Source organism: Zeus faber (genome assembly GCF_960531495.2).
Source record: "Zeus faber genome assembly, chromosome: 20".
NCBI lineage: Eukaryota > Metazoa > Chordata > Actinopteri > Zeiformes > Zeidae > Zeus > Zeus faber.
The window spans coordinates 6,688,955-6,708,944 of record NC_137207.1 but is presented as its reverse complement, the minus strand read 5'-3'; the positions used below and the strand labels follow the sequence as shown (position 1 = coordinate 6,708,944).

At 41.0% G+C, this 19,990-nt stretch overlaps 2 protein-coding genes across 4 annotated transcripts in view; one reads left to right on the top strand and one right to left on the bottom strand.

The window, feature by feature from the left end:
* eif2ak1 (eukaryotic translation initiation factor 2-alpha kinase 1) overlaps positions 1-10,308 on the bottom strand; it is a 39,801-nt gene extending 29,493 nt beyond the window's left edge. Inside the window, exons 1-3 of one of the 3 annotated variants that reach the window (XM_080021845.1) lie at positions 10,036-10,308; positions 1,757-1,924; positions 160-296 (exon numbers count right to left, since the gene is read on the bottom strand). In XM_080021845.1, coding sequence (XP_079877971.1) covers positions 160-296; positions 1,757-1,924; positions 10,036-10,192 — 462 coding nt within the window. In that variant the 5' untranslated portion in view covers positions 10,193-10,308. Of the gene's footprint in view, positions 1-159; positions 297-948; positions 1,025-1,756; positions 1,925-2,119; positions 2,201-10,035 lie in introns of those variants that run through there. The other 2 variants (XM_080021846.1, XM_080021847.1) reach the window with 2 other exon arrangements.
* Positions 10,309-11,156: 848 nt separating this feature from the next.
* pms2 (PMS1 homolog 2, mismatch repair system component) lies at positions 11,157-19,990 on the top strand. The gene is made up of 15 exons (XM_080020724.1): positions 11,157-11,354; positions 11,870-12,009; positions 12,272-12,358; positions 12,478-12,580; positions 13,080-13,263; positions 13,855-14,022; positions 14,172-14,269; positions 14,351-14,450; positions 15,272-15,356; positions 15,454-15,606; positions 16,755-17,634; positions 18,597-18,764; positions 18,857-18,957; positions 19,076-19,245; positions 19,462-19,990. Exons 1-15 carry the CDS (start codon positions 11,341-11,343, stop codon positions 19,603-19,605), a joined length of 2,595 nt encoding a protein of 864 aa, XP_079876850.1. The 5' UTR covers positions 11,157-11,340; the 3' UTR covers positions 19,606-19,990.

Sequence of the window (19,990 nt, the reverse complement as noted above, 5' to 3'; positions counted from 1 at the left end):
TAACTAAAGATATCAGGGAATCAAAACGTGAGCCATTTCAAAGCAAAACAGGCTCTGGCGAAAAGGATTCTAAGGAAAAAGGCCCAACTGCCAACCTAGGCCCAACTGCCCTGCATCTGCCCTGACTTTTTAAATAAAGGTTGTACCAGGCTGACCTACCTGCGAGGATAGAGAGGAGCTAGCAGCATGGAGCAGCTCGGTGAAAGCGCGGTTGTGTTGTAGTCTGACTGTACTGAACTCGTCGCTGATAGCCAACGGCGAGAGGAGGTTCATGTTGGCGAGGCGCTGGCCGATGACTGTTGGAAAAAGAACAAAATGGTCAGTGGGTTGAAAAAATAAATAAATAAATAAATAAATAAAATGGTTCAGATAAAAAAAATTACAATTAAAAACATTAAAAAAAAAAGTTCAGGTTCATTTTTAAAATGTGTTTTAAGGCTTAAGTTGAATGTTTATTGCAGATTACTATTTTTCTCATCTTAGGTTCAGGTTCTAGTCAGACGGAGAGAACTTGGGACTTTATTTCAAGACCGGTCAGGACCACAACTGTGGGGGAGATCACAAAATTGCCTGTCCATTGTCTGATTTATTTGTAAAAGACATTACTGTGATTGGATGTAAAACTTCCTGCTTCAAATCCAACCAATAGCTTGACTAATTTCTAACTTTAAATTTTTGTCACTGTTAACTGCTGTCACTCCGCCCTTCCTCACACGCACTGCAAGAAACACACAGCAGTATGTCAATTCTGCACTGCAACGCTTACTTTTATCGGCACTTAGAAGGGAAAGCGTTAAGAAAGGTAAGCTAGCCAAGTGTGAGTGACGCTAGCAAGTGCCAGACGCTAAATCTTATTTTCATCGTCAGCGCGATATGAACATACGCGATGAACACGTCGCAAAAGACTACCTGAAACGCGATGAATACAAAAAAAATAATTTTACTTACATGCGCCATGCATTCACACTCAGCGAGGGCTAACTGCTAACTGCTAAAACATAAACAGCATCCGGAAAGTGTACGGTGACCAGACGTCCCGGTTTGTCCGGGACTGTCCTGGTTTCAAGCTGGGTGTCTTGAGTCCAGACAGATATCTGTAAAAAACTAAAATGTCTCGGTTTTCAACATTCAAAACCAACTTGTCCACTGGTTTTCGGCACAATTAAAATAATAATAATAATAAATATAGCTGCAGGCTGCAATACTCGACAGCAATTACAAATTTTCGAGTTCCCAGCATCAGTTTGTGCTGTCGCTCGTCTTTACATCAGCATTACGTCTAAAACGAGTCACAATTTTCAGAGTTTCCCTTGAACGCAGCATCGGCTGACATAATGACGCGGTAACGCGAGTTTTCCCGGTCCTGGTGACACGCAGAATTACGCCTACAAGCCGATACACTTGTTGCGTGTTATAACTTTATCCCAAAATTTAGAAGGTGGCTGTCTACTACCTGTAGTCCACATAGTCCTGCCTCACGGTGTCTCCGTGGAAGGAAATCACTCCGTGTGGAAGTTTCCAACAACACCGTTCCATTCAAACAGATTAAACGCTGCATGTCCCTCAGATGCATTTCATCAACTTTTTAAACCTTTGGACTAAAAATAAACGGACACAATTCGGACGCGTTGCTATGGAGCTATGAAAAAATAAATACATTTTAAATCAATAAATAAATAAACAAACAAACAAATAAAAGTACTCCTATTAGGGCCCGTTAAGGCACTAATATTTAAGTAGGAAAAGAAAGCGGTACCTTTGAATAACATGCGAGAGCGTGTTGGGTTGCTCTCATAGACGAAGCACAGGTGCTCCAGTAGAGACCCCAGCAGAAGGTGGTTGGGTATGGCCGAGGCAAACTCCTGGATGGACGGGTAACGTTTCCCTGCCATCAGCACCTCATGGTTATTATCTGTGTCCGATGCTGAGTAGACAAAAGGAAAGGGGAATAGTCTTTGTTGAGTAGTGGCAAAAAAGATATGAGTTTATGCTGTGTGCAGCTTTTACAATGAATAATCCACATAGTACCGAACATATTCATAACATAAAATACAAAACATCAATCACCGATCACCAATTTCAAACGTTCACATTTCTCTACAGGGAACAGTGGTCTTACCTTCTGCAATCACCCTCGCTATCATTTCAACAATATTTTTTTGATCATCTTGGTCCATTTTCTAGTACCTGCCAGTGTTCTGCTAAAGATTGACGAGTTCAAGTAACTTCAATGTTAGGGAATGAGCTCATCGTCTAAATGCTAAGTGGGGGTGTGCTCTTTGGTAATGCTTATCTCCTGATGCCAGTGCATATCCGCCCCTCCGCTGATTCTTCGATGGAGGCAACCATGACCATGCAAAAAAGTGCAAAATTAAAGTAGTGGCCCTTCTAGCCGAGCAAGGGTGAGCTATGGTTAAGGGTTAGTCTGAAGCAATGGGCTAACATGATTTTTTTGACTTTTTTTTTACATCACATGTTCTTTTTACAATTCAAAGGATATTAAAGTGGTATCCATAAGATTGTTTTGCAAAGAAAAAATTATATATATATATATATATATATATATATATATATATATATATATATATATATATATAGAATATTTGACACTTTATTTAGCTGGTGCTTTATAAAAAAAAACAAAAAACATTACATTTATTTGCATGCCCATGCTGTGCGGGTCTGGGTGCATGTCCCGGTTCGGGCCTCGGGTTGTCGGGTAGGGTCAACCTATGAAGACCTCTGCATCAGATTATTACTTGTTTGAAGGGGAAGTTTGCATTGTTGTGCTTGTTATTGGTGCGCCCACGCCACCATTTTGACTTCTGTGTATTAAATGTGTGTATTGACTAGGACTGTCTGCAGCTGTTGATGTCTATAACTGTATGAACAACTGAATGAATTGCGAGTGGTAATATTCAAACATCCCGGGACTTGCCAGGTCCTCAATTTGCATACGCAAGGGATAATAGGGCAGGAGTTTTCTAATCCGCACCATGAGTTAAGTGATTTCTTCAGTCTTGCACTTATAAACCCATTCCAGCCAGGGATATTTCTGCCCAATTAACACCCCCAGCCCAGAATTTGTTCCCATGGCTTTGAGTATTTGCAGTGTATGTGCTGCTCTATACGCTGTTGCTATTGCTGTTCAGGGTCCGCCTTTCCTGACAAGAATGTAAAACTTGTATTTAGTTGTGGACAGTAAATTGCAGATATGGACGCCCTTGGCAAAATGCCACTCTAAACCCAAATAGTGAAAAAAGTACGGCACACTTTACAACAAAAACTACCATGAAGGACTCTCAATCATATCTGTGATAACCCAAGGCAATGGCGCAATATGTCAGTTGTGTGTATAAGAGGGTTCCATCCCAGCAGGATCAGAGTTTCCTTTAGAAAAAAATGGTACCGGCCAACGTGTCCTGGAAGATTGAAATTTACCGAACAAATGGGAGAGATTCAGGTCAAATATTATCTGTGTTTATTGAGCTTAAAACAATTGAGAAGCAGGCTATATAGGAAATGAAATCGTCAAGGCATGTAGATGTATAGTATTTTTTATTGGATATTCGAAATAAAATGTCCCGTCAGTTAACGGCATTTTATAAAGAAATAAATTTACGAATATTATTCTAAATCAAATAATTCCCGTTCGTGAACAAATAACAAGTGCAGCCACTTTAACATTTCACTAAAATACAATTTTGATCAAATCAAAAACAAAATAAATATGACAAGTAGGACTAAATAATAATAAAGTTTGTGGTGTTGTCTGTCTTCGCCGCGACGCCTCGTCAACATCTCTTACACAATGTATATTTACCGTCTCTAAATATCCCCCCCAAAAAAAGAAAACATATATTTGTATGTGTCCCAAACGACACATCATCTTTCTGCTTCTCCTCAGAGTTCTAGATGCTGCGGCTCTGTGTCCGGACTGTTTGTGTGTGTTTTCACAAGCACAACCTGTCCACGAGGGAGGAGGCGGGGCTTAGTTCTATATCGACAAATGTGATTGGTCAGAGGTGAAGGTCAGCTTAAGATCGTCCAAACTGATTGGCTTTCTGTTGCAACTTGCCGAGAGCGGAAATGAACAGATCCGCGGTAGTTCTTATCGACATGATCCACCCAGCACTCATTCAAATTCTGTTTGGAGGGAATTATTTTCAGCGGACATTATGACCAGAGAGATTTAAATATGTCGGACTTCAACAGATTTTCCCGGTCAAAAACCTGGCAATTACTGGATAACGTAAATGCTGAGCGGGATGGACCGCTAATAATAAATATAGCTGCAGGCAACAGGGGGCCAGGGTAGTCGGCCCTTCGTTAAAGTTCAATGGTTGAGTGTGCTTTGGCTCTCTGTTCCGGTGTGTTTTGTGACTGCAGAAGTTAATTCATTCTGGCCCAGTTACAGTAATTCTATGATGGGGTGGTGTTTGCGGCTGTGGGTGGGTTTTCTACGCCGCAACTGACGCCCGTTATCATTCTGAAGTAGGGCTGCATGATTGTGTTTAAAATGATAATCACGATTATTTTTGTCAATATTGTGATCACGATTATTCATTACGATTATTCATCCATTTTGGGGAACAGAATTATTTGATGGCACTCTGCAAATCAGCAGAAAAATGCCTTCACAATAATAATGTTTTTTATAAACCTATAAATAAATAAACTCAAATGTACAAATCTTTGAATGAAAAAAGGTACACAGTCGGCTACACAGGCAAAATAAATGACACAGTAGTTATATCCTGCATGGTTAGGGCCACCCCAAACTGCTCCCCGAGAACTACAATGTGGCTGCCCTCTGCTCCAGCCTCTGTGTGTGTGTGTGTGTCTGTGTGTGTTTTCTGTGTGTGACGTAAGCAGGAGAGTGTTGACCAGACGTCCCCCACTAAAAGGGTTGGTGGTGGTGGGGTACAGACAGTTCATAAAACGTAGTTTAGTTAAACATAAAAGGAGAGCGAGCGATGAAAAGTAGGTCTACAGTATGAGGATGTGGAAATATATTTCATAATTATCTGCCAATATCAAATCAATCTGACGCTTTGAAGGCACTAACTTGCATTGCCAATGAATATTAGGTTAGAAAATGTTGCAGCCATATGGGACATTCAAAATGTTGGCTCTTGTTCCAGGTCTCCGCACCAGTGGTGCCCACGGGCACTTCCAGCTTTGCCACCACCGTCACATCACAGAGATCAGTTAGTGAAGCTGTGATAACCAGATAGTGAGATAGTTAGTTTATGTAACTGACTGTTCATGTCAAGTTCTGTGGGAGCCATTCAGAAGGCGTGTTTCAGAGGAAGGGTTGTTCTGCTGTTACCTGTCTTGATGCATCACCTTTTATTATATACATTTGTATTGTGAGTTGGTGGTGTTACCAAACCCTAATTGCATATTAGTCCAACCCCTTGTGATTTCCAGCTTGTCCCATGTTGACTGTGTTGTTTGTCTAATCACTTGATGTCACTGTAGTTTTTACCGGTGCAAAGCCACGATCGTGAAAAGGCAAAGTGCTCCATATTCCAAACATGCAATACATGCCGTGGACTTGCGTCACTGACTGATGAGGTCAGTCCCTGCCCCTGAGTAGGAGCTTAAAAGCTTCCTCAAAACAGAGTCCTAAGAACGACGACCGTTCCTAGTTCCTGCGGTGCAAAAAAAGGGACAGTTCCTCCAAAAAGTTCTTAGAACTATAAAAAAGGTTCCTGTGGTTTCGAAAACCTTATGTGGCACGTAGCAATCCCAAACTGATTCAGTGGAAATAGGGCAATGGATGGTTACATCAGCACGTTAACGTTTGAGCTTCAGCATGGTGTATTTAAATGGATAAGAATGATGATACAACTGGCTTCAATGCCGCAAAATAAGGAGGGACACAGCACCGGGTTGGATGCGAACAGAATGCCTTTATATTTACAAAAAGGGCAAAAGAGATAAAATATCATTTGAAAAGCCAACCGACATCAAGCATTTAAGACGACACACACACACCACACACACACACTTTTGTTGGCGCTATTTCATCAGCTATTCTTTACATGCTGAGAGAGCTATGTTCAATAACAAAACTGAATATTATATGTTTAGAAACGGAACTCCCAGCTTCCTTCTACCACTTAAATCACGCTTATTGTAAAGTAGAGGCTAGGTTTATTGGGATGCCACTGAAATGACATTAAACACATTTAATGATGTTAAACGCTTGCATTTTAACGTTAGATGTCATCTGCTAATTTTATTTTTTGTTTTATATTTGGCCTTGATATTGATCTACAACCGTATTAACCAGTTACCAAAAAAAACAAAACAATATGAGCTACAAAGAGTTAAAGCAAAGAAATGCAGCAGACCGGAATTCCTGATTGGGGCAGAACATGTAGGGTAGACATGTAGGGTAGATGCTTCCGTTCTGTGGTCCAGAAGGAAAAGTAGATGACGCAGGCATCCAATACTGTCTTGGGAGGTTTTACCATGAAGTCCATTGAACACCCGCTGAGTTCTATAGTGAGGTGATGGCAGATTGATGCAAGTCTAGAATTACTTCATTGAAGAAGCACTGATAGAACTACTTCTGGTTAATATAGAAGTTCAACATTGGTCTTAGTAAGTTTATGTAAATTGTAATGTGAAATATAATGATTACATCGGGAGCATGGCAAAATGTTAGCATATTAGTGAATGTCCCCACTGTTAATTCCAGTCTTTTTTTTTTTTTTTAGGATGGCTTTTATTCCCAAATAGGACATGGAGTCCTGCGTCTCCTGACCCACGTTATACAAGCTGATGCGGGAACACAAAATGAGGCACACAAGATTTCGTAACATTTCTGATGAGGAATTAGACGCAACCATAAGCGGGGGGGGAAGCAGAACATCCTCATCTGGAGAAGTGATGCTTAATGGACTTCACTGTGCCTTTCCAAACTATAGGCTTTTTGCACAAACAATTCTGGGGACTCCCCGAGGGGAACTAGGAAGTGGGAGGTCCCAAGGGCTTTTTTTCTGGTTGTATTCGCACCGGAACTCTGAAGTGACGTCATCCAACGGGGTTTCAGTGTGAGTTCCTTTCACTTATTTGACCTTATCAGTTCCACTAAAATCTGTTTTCGAACAAACGTAATGCCGCACCTAGAGCAGCAATGCAGCTCGACCGGGCGGACTGTCCTCAGTGCGAGGCACCGGCGAAGGGGCCGTGGACTGATGAGGTCAGTCCCTGCCCGAGTAAGAGCTTAAACGCTTCCTCAAAACGGAGTCCTAAGAACTACGACCGTTCCCAGTTCCTGCAGTGCAGACACACAAAAAAAGGGACAGTTCCTCCAAAAAGCTCTTGAACTATGAAAAAGGTTCCTTTGGTGTGAAAACACAACTATATGGCACATAGACAGCAATCCCAAACTGATTCAATGAAAATAGGGCAATGGATGGTTACATCAGCATGTTAACGTTTGAGTTTAAAATACCATTTGAAAAGCCAACCGACATCAAGCATTTAAGACGACACACACCCACCCACCCACGCACACACGCACACGCGCACACACACACACACACACACACACACACACACACACACACACACACACACACACACACACACACACACACACACACACACGGGCTGCAGTTGATCCCAATCCAACATTACACACACACATGCAGTGAACCGTCTGGCAGCATGTTTATGATTTATGAATCAAGAGGTTATTTGTTACATACATATACATACGGTTATACATATATGCAGTGATATGTCATGACACCCGGTGATTTAGTAGTAGAGGTACTTTTAAGTAAGTAGTGAACGTCATTTCACGTTTCCCTCGCTACAAGGTTGGTATCGTTACCAGTTTTCTCCAATCGATCTTGGTAAATTATTGATAAACAAGCACACAAACTTCTTTGAGACGCCCCTTCCTCTTCTTCTGTGAGAAAGGTGATGATTAGCTGAATTACAAAGTGACTGAAAATTGATTCCGGTCGATGATTAATATTTGATTGACAGAGGATTGCAAAGCCCCTGATTGGCCATGTAAAAAAAATGATTGACAGTTCTTCCGCCCTCCTAAAGTCTATTCCATGTCTTAAATAATCAACTCTAGAGTTTTAGAAAGTTTAGGAAATGGCTTATTGAAAACCGCCCACCCAATGATATTGTGAAAATATGGCGAATATCGGCCGATGCCTCACAGGGAGTCCCCGTGGCGTTTGAGTCACTGCAGCTAAATGACTCCATCAGTTATTCACAGCGTATTCATATCATTGGGATATACCACTCGAAATGCATCATTTTGTAACCAAACATGTTTACCAAACAGAGATGCACCGATTGCAATTTTCTTGGCCGATTCCAATGCCAGATTTTTTTACAAGTCTGACCTGCAGATTACGATTTTCATTCAATTGTATGTTTAGTATAAAACATTGACTAATAAATAACTTTTACATTGTCGTCCGACCTTTTTGAGTTTATATCCGTGATTGGAGAGATCAAATTTTCTTATTATTTGGTCTCATTGGGTTTATCTGCTGCACGTCAAAGACAAAAACATCATGTGATCTGATCACGCTCACGTGACTAAACAGCTGCACATACGGACTACCACTGCAATTTTCAATTATCACAATAGTGAGATTGCTGACTTCAACATTGTTTATTATTGTTCATTATTCACTTTGGAACAATAATAGACCATGAAACTATCACTGAGTTCCAATAAAATAGAACGTGAGCCTGTCACCAAGTTTCAGTAAAATTGAACCTGTACCCCTCACTGAGTTTTAGTAGAACACAACATATAACTAACATGGAAATGTCCAGTACAAACTTCAAATCAAGGTCTCTTTCACTTTTAAGTGCAAATATACATTTATATTATTTGTATATGGCACTTGCCATTCCAAAACAAATTGCAATCGTTGCAAAAAATAATGAATAATAAAATGGCCGACTCTTCTGCACTTCATTCTGCACAATTATGGAATATTGTTAGACGATGAATAAATCAGTTATCCAATCTTCTTTGTCAATCTTGAAGTACCTCCAAACAGCGACATTTTCTTTCTTTCACTCTGTTTCTCGAGCGTGATCTTCGTTAGTATCAGGTTTGAGTATCAGATAATTTTGTTAAAATTTTATTTTATTTCTATTTTTTTTGTGCATGGTTTCAGATAGCATTCGGTATCTGCGTATTTTGACCAAGAACTGTGTGGTTGCTATACAAAATACGCGCAGGTTGGCAGGTCTGCAAAGACAAACACATATTTATTTATTCAAGCATTTCTTGTCACATGTATTTTTTTTTTTGTGCATTTATTCATATTAATTTATGTATTCATGCACATATTCATAGTCACATTCATTTGTTAATTTATTTACACATATATTGCCACATTTATGTATGTATATATTTATGCACACCTGTTTTCCATTTATTTACATATATAATAAAGTCCAACAAAGATTTTACTTCGACTTAAATGTCAATGTTTCCAAGTGTAGGTGGGATCATGCATGCAGAGTGTCGGCACCATGCGGTTTGCAGCGCACGACCTGAAATAACAGCATCCTGGCCAAGATAACTAAAGAGGGAATCAATGAACGCGCCGAAGGAACTCAAAGAACCGGAGGAAACGGTTCTGCGCTATTCCACCAGTTATTTCTTGGACTTCCAGCAGTAGCTTTGGGGGGAAGGCGGAGACTCGTTCAAACGAGAGTGTTACCGTTTATTTCGGTCACTTAAGCGATTCGGTCAAAAAGAACGATTCGCTATTTTAATGTTGATTTTCTCCTGCTTTCGCACCTTGAGATCGGTCCCCAATCAAAGGCGCATTATAAATAGACGATATTATGGAGAACCACTTTAACTCTAATAGCAATTCAATTTCTACTTAACATGCTACTACTGTATTTCTTTCTGCCAGGGGGTAGATATGTACACCGGGCTCCGACCACGAAGGCAACTTCATAAATAGTTAAGCACACAATCCGCGATGCCGCCACATGAGCAGTAGGAAACGTGCTTACTGTCAAACTGAGCTTCTTCGTCGTCCTGCTCGCTTGTCAGACTGAACAAACTCCTCTCCTGGCCCCTGTAGCGATGGACCGCCATGCTGCTCACACTGCCGCTGCCCGTGCTGGAACGTTCCTCCAACTTGAGCTCTTTGAACGCCGAACTAAACATCGGGCTTGGGAATCGAACCCGCTCTATGTCCACAAACAACCCCACGTCCCCGAGTGGCTACGTCCAATATGTTTATTCGCCCACCCAAGTGCAGCGCTAAATATACACTTCGGATGGTTGCGTTAAAGGACCCGAATGCGACCAAAACATATCCCACGACACACACACACACACGGCCAGCCATCTGACTGCCCAATGGGTTCAAGGCGTAAGATCACATGTAAAGGGATCGTCAGCCATTAGCAAAATAGGTGGAGAAAAAAAAGTAATTCTCTCTCTCACACTTACATACATACATACATACATACATACATACATATATACATACATACATACATACATACATACATACATACATACATATATACACATTTATATATATATAGATAAATAAAAGCTAATTTAATTCGTTCTAAATCAAAATTCACATTTACGTCCTAGATGAACTATAATGGATTTACGATCGTGCCTCAAACAAAACGTCAGCGCCCCAAAATGCAGCGTCCACGTTTTTCGACAGTTCGTTGAAATTTCTCACGGTCCCTAACACTTCGCTGACGTAACACTTTGCGATATAGTGTCAATAACCCACCCCAACGTCAGTAGGTTCCCAACGTCAGTAGGTTCCCAACGTCAGTAGGTTCCTAATGTCTAACGGTGTCTTAATGTTTGGCGCTGTTGTGCTGAGTATCAATATTCTCATGTTTACTTTCACTTCATCTTTAATGTATTTATAACGACGTCGCCGTGTGTTTCCGCTAAAGGTGTTCGACGAATGTTTTTTGTTTTTTTTTTTTGTTATGGAGACGTTTTTGATGATTATATATATTCTAATTTATATTCCGATATATTTATAATTCAAGATAATAATCCGTTAATTGGAATAGAAGATATATATATATATATGATAAAATAAATAATAAGCATTAAAAAAAAAACAACTGCGCAGTGTGGTGCTCTCGAACACTCTCGAATACCGGAAACGGTCTCCCCGGCGCGCGGTACGGATTTGGCGAAGACGGGTCAAACAAAGTGTGAAGGCTTGAGCGAGGAGTTGATCAAAACACACTCAGCTCCACCTTTTAAGGCACACGCTCCATCACTTCCAAGACTGGAGAACTCCTGGTGCACCACTTGTACACATAGAAATGACTGACATCTGGTAAGAAAGGTGCCTAGATCCGTGGCTGTTTTTGCCCGTTTTTACTTCACGTGGAGTACGGTTATCCTCCAATAAGTGTTAGCTACCTTTATGATGTTGCTCTTGGTAAATTATCTTATGAATTCTGTAAAAAAAAAAAAAAAAAATCTTAGTTTGTTTATTCTAACAGTGTAATTGCACATAGTAAGTGTCTGTAAGTAACTATGTACACTATGTATGGGAACAGGTCTCCCTGGCAAAAGAGATCCTGATCTCAATGGGACTTTGCCTGTATAAATAATGGAAAAATAACTTGTAATTATAGTAGTAATAATAATTGTAAAAAACAGCCTTATTTTACATATTGTTTTCCTATTGTTCTATTTTATATTTATGTTTCCTGTATGTACCGAACACCAAGGCAAATTCCTTGTACGTGTAAACTTACTTGGCACTAAAGGCTATTCTGATTCTGATAAAAAATGTACATTAGAAAAGTCTCTTAAAAGAAAATACATATTGCCTCTTTCTTCCAGCTCCGAACCCGCTGGAGCCATAAAAGCTATTGACAGGCATTCAGTGCATCAGATCTGCTCCGGACAGGTGGTGCTGACCCTGGCAACGGCCGTGAAAGAGCTGGTGGAGAACAGCATCGATGCAGGGGCCACCAATGTTGGTGCGTGCATATACATTTAAATAATATTCAAGTTAACAGTAACCTAAAGAGGATTTTTCAGGATTTTACTGCATAAAGTCAAATTTTCCAGCTTGCTTGAATATATATATATATATATATATATATATATATATATATATATATATATATATATATATACACATACACACACACACACATACACACACACACACATTCATATACTCATATTGGGGCATGTGAGATTGTTATTCACTGTGATGTATTGCCTTGGTATATTCAGATGTAAAGTTGAAAGATAACGGAGCCGAACTCGTTGAAGTGTCAGACAATGGCAAAGGGGTTGAGGAGGCCAACTTCGAAGGGCTGAGTATGTCTTACGCTTTTTGCCCGTAAACTCTGTTAGATATTCAGAGACTGTTATAATATCTTGTCAAAAGTGGAACTGTTTTCTCAATAAATCCAACTCTACCCCCCTCACTTCCACAGCACTGAAGCACCACACCTCAAAGCTGCGAGATTTCTCTGACCTCATGCACGTGGAAACGTTTGGCTTCAGAGGTGAAGCCCTCAGCTCCTTATGTGCTCTGAGGTAAAATATGTTCTCCCATGATTTGAATAAGATCGCATACATATTAAATTTCTTTTATGGAAAAATGTATAGATGTATTATTCCACAATATTTATCAGCGGTGAAATTCTCTTGTTCAACTTGATTGGCGTTATACGTCATAGCATATCCAATTTATTTATTTATTTTTCTGTATATTTGGTCATTTTTTTATTGTATTTTTATATTTTATTTTATATTATATTATTTTTTCTCATACTGTCACTATTTTTAATGCGATTCGTCTATAGATACGCACTAATACTCACCATGACACATTCCTCGTACATGTCCTGTACATGTCATTCCTCACACCTGGCATAATGAACTCATTCTGATTCTGATTCTATACATGATCATGAAATGACTTTGTACCGATGTGTGATTTTCTTCCCATGCAACAATCAAGTTGATCAAGTCTATCAAGTTTATCAACAATCTTTTTATCTCTACCGCTGCTTTATTCCCTCTCACGTCCCAGTGATCTGAGTGTGGTGACATGCCATGAGCCCTCCCAGGTCGGCACCAGGCTGGTGTTTGACCACAACGGCCATCTTGTCCAGCGCTGTCCCCAGCCGCGGCAGCAGGGCACCACCGTCAGCTTGCAGCAGCTATTCTACACGCTGCCGGTCCGTCACAAGGAGTTCCAGCGCAACATCAAGAAGGTTTGTTTTACACACACTGTTTTTGCATCATCTGGATTTCGATTCAATGTATTTTTTTATGTTGACTGCTACCTCAGGTTTATACTGCTTAAAAATGTCAGGTTTATTTTCTGTTATCTTGCCATATTTTATTGTGTACAGTTTTGTTCTATATTTCACTTTTTTCCACATATATTGCCACTGTCTGCCACTTTCATATTGATTCTTTACACTTTATATACTGTATATATACTTTTTCATATTTTTATTAGATTTTTCTTTATTACTGCCTATTGTTTTGGTGTGTGATCTGTCTGTCTGTCTGTCTGTCTGTCTGTCTGTCTGTCTGTCTCTCTATCTACTTATTGTGATTGTTCCAGCAATGTGATCAATCAATTTCCCCATGACTATAAATACTGTATTGTAGATTATAGGTTTTACAACAATATTCTAATCTTGATAGAAATAATTGACTGTGTGTACATGACATTACTTCCTGTCCTGCTTAATCCATTTTTGGGCTCCTTGTCTGATCATATTTTTATTTGAATGTTTTAGTATGTGATGCATCATAATGCGTGTTGGGGTTTATTTTGGGGGTTTTTTTTCTAGGAGTTCACCAAAATGATCCACGTGCTCCAGTCTTACTGTATCATCTCTACTGGAGTGCGCATAACATGCTCCAACCAGACTGGACAGGGAAAGAGAAGCCCAGTGCTGAACACCAGTGGCAGTCTGGCCATGAGGGACAACATAGGAGCCATATTTGGACCTAAACAGGTTGGAGCATCAGCTTCCCCTTTTTTTTTTTTTTTTAGTTGAGCCATTGGTTATTAAGGGTCAGGTAAGGGTCAGTACATTGTCAGTATGGCAATGTCTCAGATAGTGACCATGTGGATTATATATTTTTATTTTTCTTATTAATACAGCTGCAGAGTCTCTTGCCGTTCCAGCAGCTGAGCCCTACGGAAAGTGTGAAAGAGGACTATGGATTAAACAACACAGAACTACCCAAAGAGCTGTTTACGTGAGTGACGCCATTAAACGTATTGTATGTCACCATGTATGCATGAGAAAGTGTTTTATCACAATTTGACCTGTGCTGCAGCATCACCGGGTTTGTGTCGCGAGGGGACCACGGTGTAGGAAGAAGCGCCACGGACAGACAATTCTTCTTCGTCAACAAGCGGCCCTGCGATCCTTCAAAGGTCATTTACGCTCATTTAGATAGAATCAGAATCAGAAGGACTTTATTTCACGAGTACCAGGAATTTGTGATGGCAATTATTGGTGTGTGTCTACAGACGATTAGCATAAAAAAACAGTCTGAGTTCAAATAAAATAATGATAATAAATAAAATAGAATAAAAAGTCAAGTAAAAATAAAAAGTCAAGAGCCAAACATACACAAATAGTCCAAAAAAAAGCAAAACGTGTGTGTAGGGGGGGTATTTACTAGCTTGTAACAGTTTGTACAGTGTTGTTGCATGTATATTATTGGACAAGTATTTGAGTGATGTGGAGAGAGAGATAGATACTTTGTTCATCCCTGGAGGGAAACTGCAATTGTGTCAGCAGCTCATATCAAAACAGTAAGCAAAGTAACAATAAAAAAATATAAAAAAGAAAAAGAAATATATACAAACATGGGAAAATATACAATAAACCAAACAGTTAACTGTACACAATAATACTATGGCAATATACACCACACCTGACAGATATAAACTAAAAATAACAGAAAAACAATAAAAATGAAAAAGACCTAAAACATAAATGGTCATCTCCAAAAACAAACTCTACGGCCCTATACAACAACCTATGAAATAAACAGTGAACCAGGAAGATGAATTATAATAATCCAATAATAATCCAAAGGGCATTGAATGTAAGCCTTGAACAGTAAACCAAATGTTGGCAGTAAGCCTACATATACAAACCAAATTTTTCGGTTTCTACCAAAGAATTTCATTGTGAGCATTGAGCAACAAGATGAATACGTTTGAGCGATTTCTTTCTCTTCTTGTAGGTAACCAAGCTTGTGAATGAAGTGTATCATATGTATAACCGCCACCAGTATCCATTTGTTGCCCTGAACATAGCGGTTGCCTCAGGTACGACGCTACGTGCTAAATTAAAAGCGACTTTCTGTATTAAACTCCCCTCCAGTTTCCTCTCACAAATGAGAAATTCTTGGTGGTGTCATTTCAGAGTGTGTCGACGTGAACGTCACCCCAGACAAGCGGCAAATCTTCCTGCAGGAGGAGAAACTGCTGCTGGCCATTATGAAAACCTCGCTGATGGCCATGTACGAAGCCGGTGTCAATAAAATCAGCCTCAACCACGCACCCGCTCTTAACGCCAGTAAGAAGCCAGTCCTGCATCCGGTCTTCCTGTCAGTGGTCAGAATTGTTGAGTGGATTCTGCACTCGGTCCATTAATGTACAAAGGGTTGTTTTACTTGTAATGAGTCTCTGTTTGAACGTTGAGGGGCGGCTTTCGCGGACACAGATTATGCCTTATTTTAGACTAAATCACACTTTTAATCTGGACCAACTGAAATGGCCACTCTCCCGGGTTTAAAAAAAAAAAAAAACTTGGGACAACCCGCTAAAATTGGGTGATTGACACCTTTCCCATTGCCAGCAAGCGGAAAAAAGTCAATAACTTCTGATTTTGATTTTGGATTCTAATTGGATATGAAATGATAGAATGATACACAGATATTCCTGTCTATTTATGCACCAGCGTCCGGAATTTCAATGTGCAACACATCGCGCAGGTAAAGGGGCCATAATAAGCGGTTCGACCAGGGTGGCCTGTTCACATCAGACCGATAGGAGGTTGAGCCCATCAAAATCTGGGTCTATTGCCGGGTCATTTGACCCGGGACTCAGACCTGGGTTTTTCCTTTCCGCTGGTGAAAAATGTCGGATGTTACCAGGTGTTACCGGCTTTTTGGAGCAGTGGGAAAGGAGTATAACTCTAAGTGAAGGCTTAAATTCATTTTTTGGATTAATGGGCCTCCAGGTTGATCTGCACTGAGACCAGCACAGAGACCAAACAGAAGGAACTGACTAGTCCTTCATTACCTAAGTCCAGGATTTCCTAGTCTAGAACTAATTAATCTTGACTTAAGTAATGTCTCAGAAAGGCATTTTTAAATTCTGAATTCATTTAAGTAGGATTAGTTAGGTGCTGATTTAGATTACTTATTATTAACTCCATCTGCAAAATCTTTTAATCTATCCTATTATCCTATATTCAATATAGGATTCCTTGATCTTTGAATATTTATTTCTTGTCAGATTTCAGTGTGAAATTAATTGTGATTAACCACAGACATTTTTTTTTTTAATGAATAACAATTTGAGAACAAGATTGTTAATGACGGGGAGTTTTGTCCAGCGCATACATTTTCGAAAGAGAATTTTAAGTAGAGTGAATGCACTTGTAGAGGTCCATAATTGGGGTATTCATTAGTTTAATTTGGGGTATTTGTCTCTGTGTAGATGCCAGCAAGCCTGTGGAACCAAGGCCTGACTTAAAACACCGGTTGGTTCCACCTGAGGACTGCATCTCAAAATATGGAGAGACCATTGAACCTGTGCTACAAAGCCAAAAATCTTCACCTAACCTGGCTGGGCTGAGAGCTGCTTTCTCAAGCCATAACAACCGGAGCGGCGGCACCAAGTCGGGGGCCGTGAAATCAGTGGACAGCGGCCCGACGCAGAAGACACTGCAGTCTTTTTTTAAGAGCCCAGAGAGGACACCCGTCCACAGAGCAAGTTTGCATTCTCCGTTGAAACCTAACATGGACGTAACTAAACGCTCTCCATCGGGTAGGTCGTTGTTGGATGGTTTCAGGTTTGGAAAGACTCCAGATAGCGATGTAGACTCTGGCAAAGACAGTGGTCGATCGGAGTGTGACTCTACCACAGACACCCCAGATAGTTCCTGTTGGACGTCAGAGTTCAACTCTCCTGGCCGGCCAATTGAAACCCCTTGCGTGACAAACACAACATCTGAAAACTCTGTCGACATGCCTTGCATTGTACCGGAACCCCAGGAGGCCGAACCTGCGTTTGATGGGGACTCCACACTTAGCCCCGATGCCAAAAGGGCCAAGAAACACGATCCATATTTCGCCACTAGGCCTGAACCAACCTATTCTGAGGGATCCCCCCTCTCTAAGGTAGATGCTCCCGTCTGCATCCAGAGGAGGAATGTGCTGCTCCAGTTCTCATTGAAGGAGCTGGCGGGAAGGGTGAGGAGGCTACGGGAGCAGCAGAGCCGGAGGAGCAGCAACGATTTGCAGTACAGGCGCTTCCGGGCCAAGATCAGCCCCGGAGAGAACCAGAGCGCAGAGGATGAGCTTAGGAAGGAGATCAGGTGGGACCTGGATTAGTTTGCGTCACAGGTTAACGTGGCTTCTTTGATGCACTGCCCTGGTAAACACCAAAGGTGAGCAGCAGCAACTGTTCCTACGGTAGAAGTCCACCTGATGCATTTGCGCAACGTACGTGTGTGTTCCAGACGCGTCAATGTTGTCGTAGAGAGAGGAGGGGTTTTGGAAACGACAGCGATTCAAAATATTTGAATCGCAGTTTGATAATACTGTGGCGAGTCGACCAGACAGACACAATGAAGGAGACACAGGCCGTGTAAAGTTGAAGCGGGTGTTATTGCCTGCCGCGAGGCTTACAACTACCCCGGGGTCGAAGAGTCCAATCTGGAAATAACAACCTGGGACGGCCGTGGCCCTTTTTATTATGGACTTCTCTTCAGACCCTCTCTCTCTCCTTCCACTAGTACTGAGCGCTCTGCTCACTTCCCTCTGTCCTCTACTTCCACACGCCTCTCCTTCCCCCCACACACACACACACACACACACACACACACACACACACACACACACACACACACAGCCATACAGACACAGCGTGTTTTGTTCTTTGTATTTAAAACGGGTAACAAATAAGCAAATCCAACAGCAAATCTAGGTCTCTGGTACAATGTAGGCTCATATAAAACACATTTAAATTGATTGCACTCTTTACAAACGCCTGTACGCTGCGGCAACGCACCCAGTGGACATCTAACCTCAGTGTTTTCTCAAGAACAAAGGGTCACGGAAAGGTGTTGTACTTCATATTGATCAAATGTCCCAGATAAAGGCCTGAAAGTGGTTGGGATCTTCACAAAAGACAATTGTCTTTTTAAGCAACCCCCCCTCCCCACACCGATTACACTTACTGCTGTTCAGCTTTGAAGTTCAGCAGTAGAATTATGAGTTTTACATTTTAAGCTTGCGTCTCACTAAAATGCTATTGTCCTCTTCTAATCCCTCGCAGTAAAGATAGGTTCAAGGAGATGGAGATTATTGGTCAGTTCAACCTGGGCTTCATTATCGCCAAGCTCAACTCGGACATCTTTATGATCGACCAGCACGCCACCGACGAGAAATACAACTTTGAGATGCTGCAGCAGCACACCGCACTTCAAGGACAGAGACTGATTGCGTGAGAATCCACACCAAGCGCTTCCTCCTCCAACCTCGTCATACCACAATGCTTTTTTGAATTGGACTAATTCTTCCGACTTTTGTTTTTAGGCCCCAGAGTCTCCAGCTCACAGCGGTCAGTGAAAATGTGCTCATCGAGAACATTGAGATTTTCCAGAAGAATGGCTTTGATTTCCTGATCAACGAGGATGGTATGAAAAATCAAATATATATCAAATCTATAATCATAATAGTCCCAGTGAAATTAATAAGGAATCGATGGCAATTCATGCAATTCAAACAAATGCCCCTGTCTGGTTGAAATTGTAGCCCAGGTAATGGAGAGGGTGAAGTTGCTGTCTCTGCCCACGAGTAAGAACTGGACGTTCGGCCCTGCGGACATCGAGGAGCTGATCTTCATGTTGAGCGACAGCCCGGGCGTCATGTGCCGCCCTTCCCGTGTTAGGCAGATGTTTGCCTCCAGGGCTTGTCGAAAATCAGTGAGTTAATATGTATGATGGCAATAGGAGTGGGGGCCGAAATTAAATTAAGTTGCTGTGCAATATGTGAGCCATTGTGGATAGTTGGCCAAATCGCTTTCTTTTTTTTCTTTTTTTTTTTTTTTTTTAAACCTCATCATTTAGTGTCAGCCATTCATGTGGTCTCTCTCTTGTTTTCTTGCTGCCATTGCTTTACTCCCTGATCCTTGTCCTTAGGTCATGATTGGTACGGCGCTCAGCGTCAGTGAGATGAAGAAGCTTGTGCTTCACATGGGGGAGATCGAGCAGCCATGGAACTGTCCACACGGCCGGCCTACCATGAGACACCTGGCCAACCTGGATATCATCTCACGAGACTGACTTCCTTCCAAGCAAAATAGACTGAATGCAAGAACATTAACAATGGTTGAATGTGAATTAGACTGCTTCATAGCTCAAATCACATGTCCTACATTGCTGCTAATTCGTTTTTTCAACTTGCAATGACTTTGTATTATAAATACTGGTCTTATTCTGTTGAGTACAGTACCACAACAGAAGGGGGTGGTGGTAGTAATCATTTCCAAAATAAAGCCAGAATTCTGATTTTATTCTCAGGGTCCTGACGTAAAGCTCAAAACTCCAGTATTGTTTCATGTAGCCCCAATGCTTCTCCTTAGTTATGGGCGTCTTTTAGACTTATTGAATGCCTATTGATACACCATCAATCAATAAGCTTATTGCTGAATACAGTTACTAATGTAAA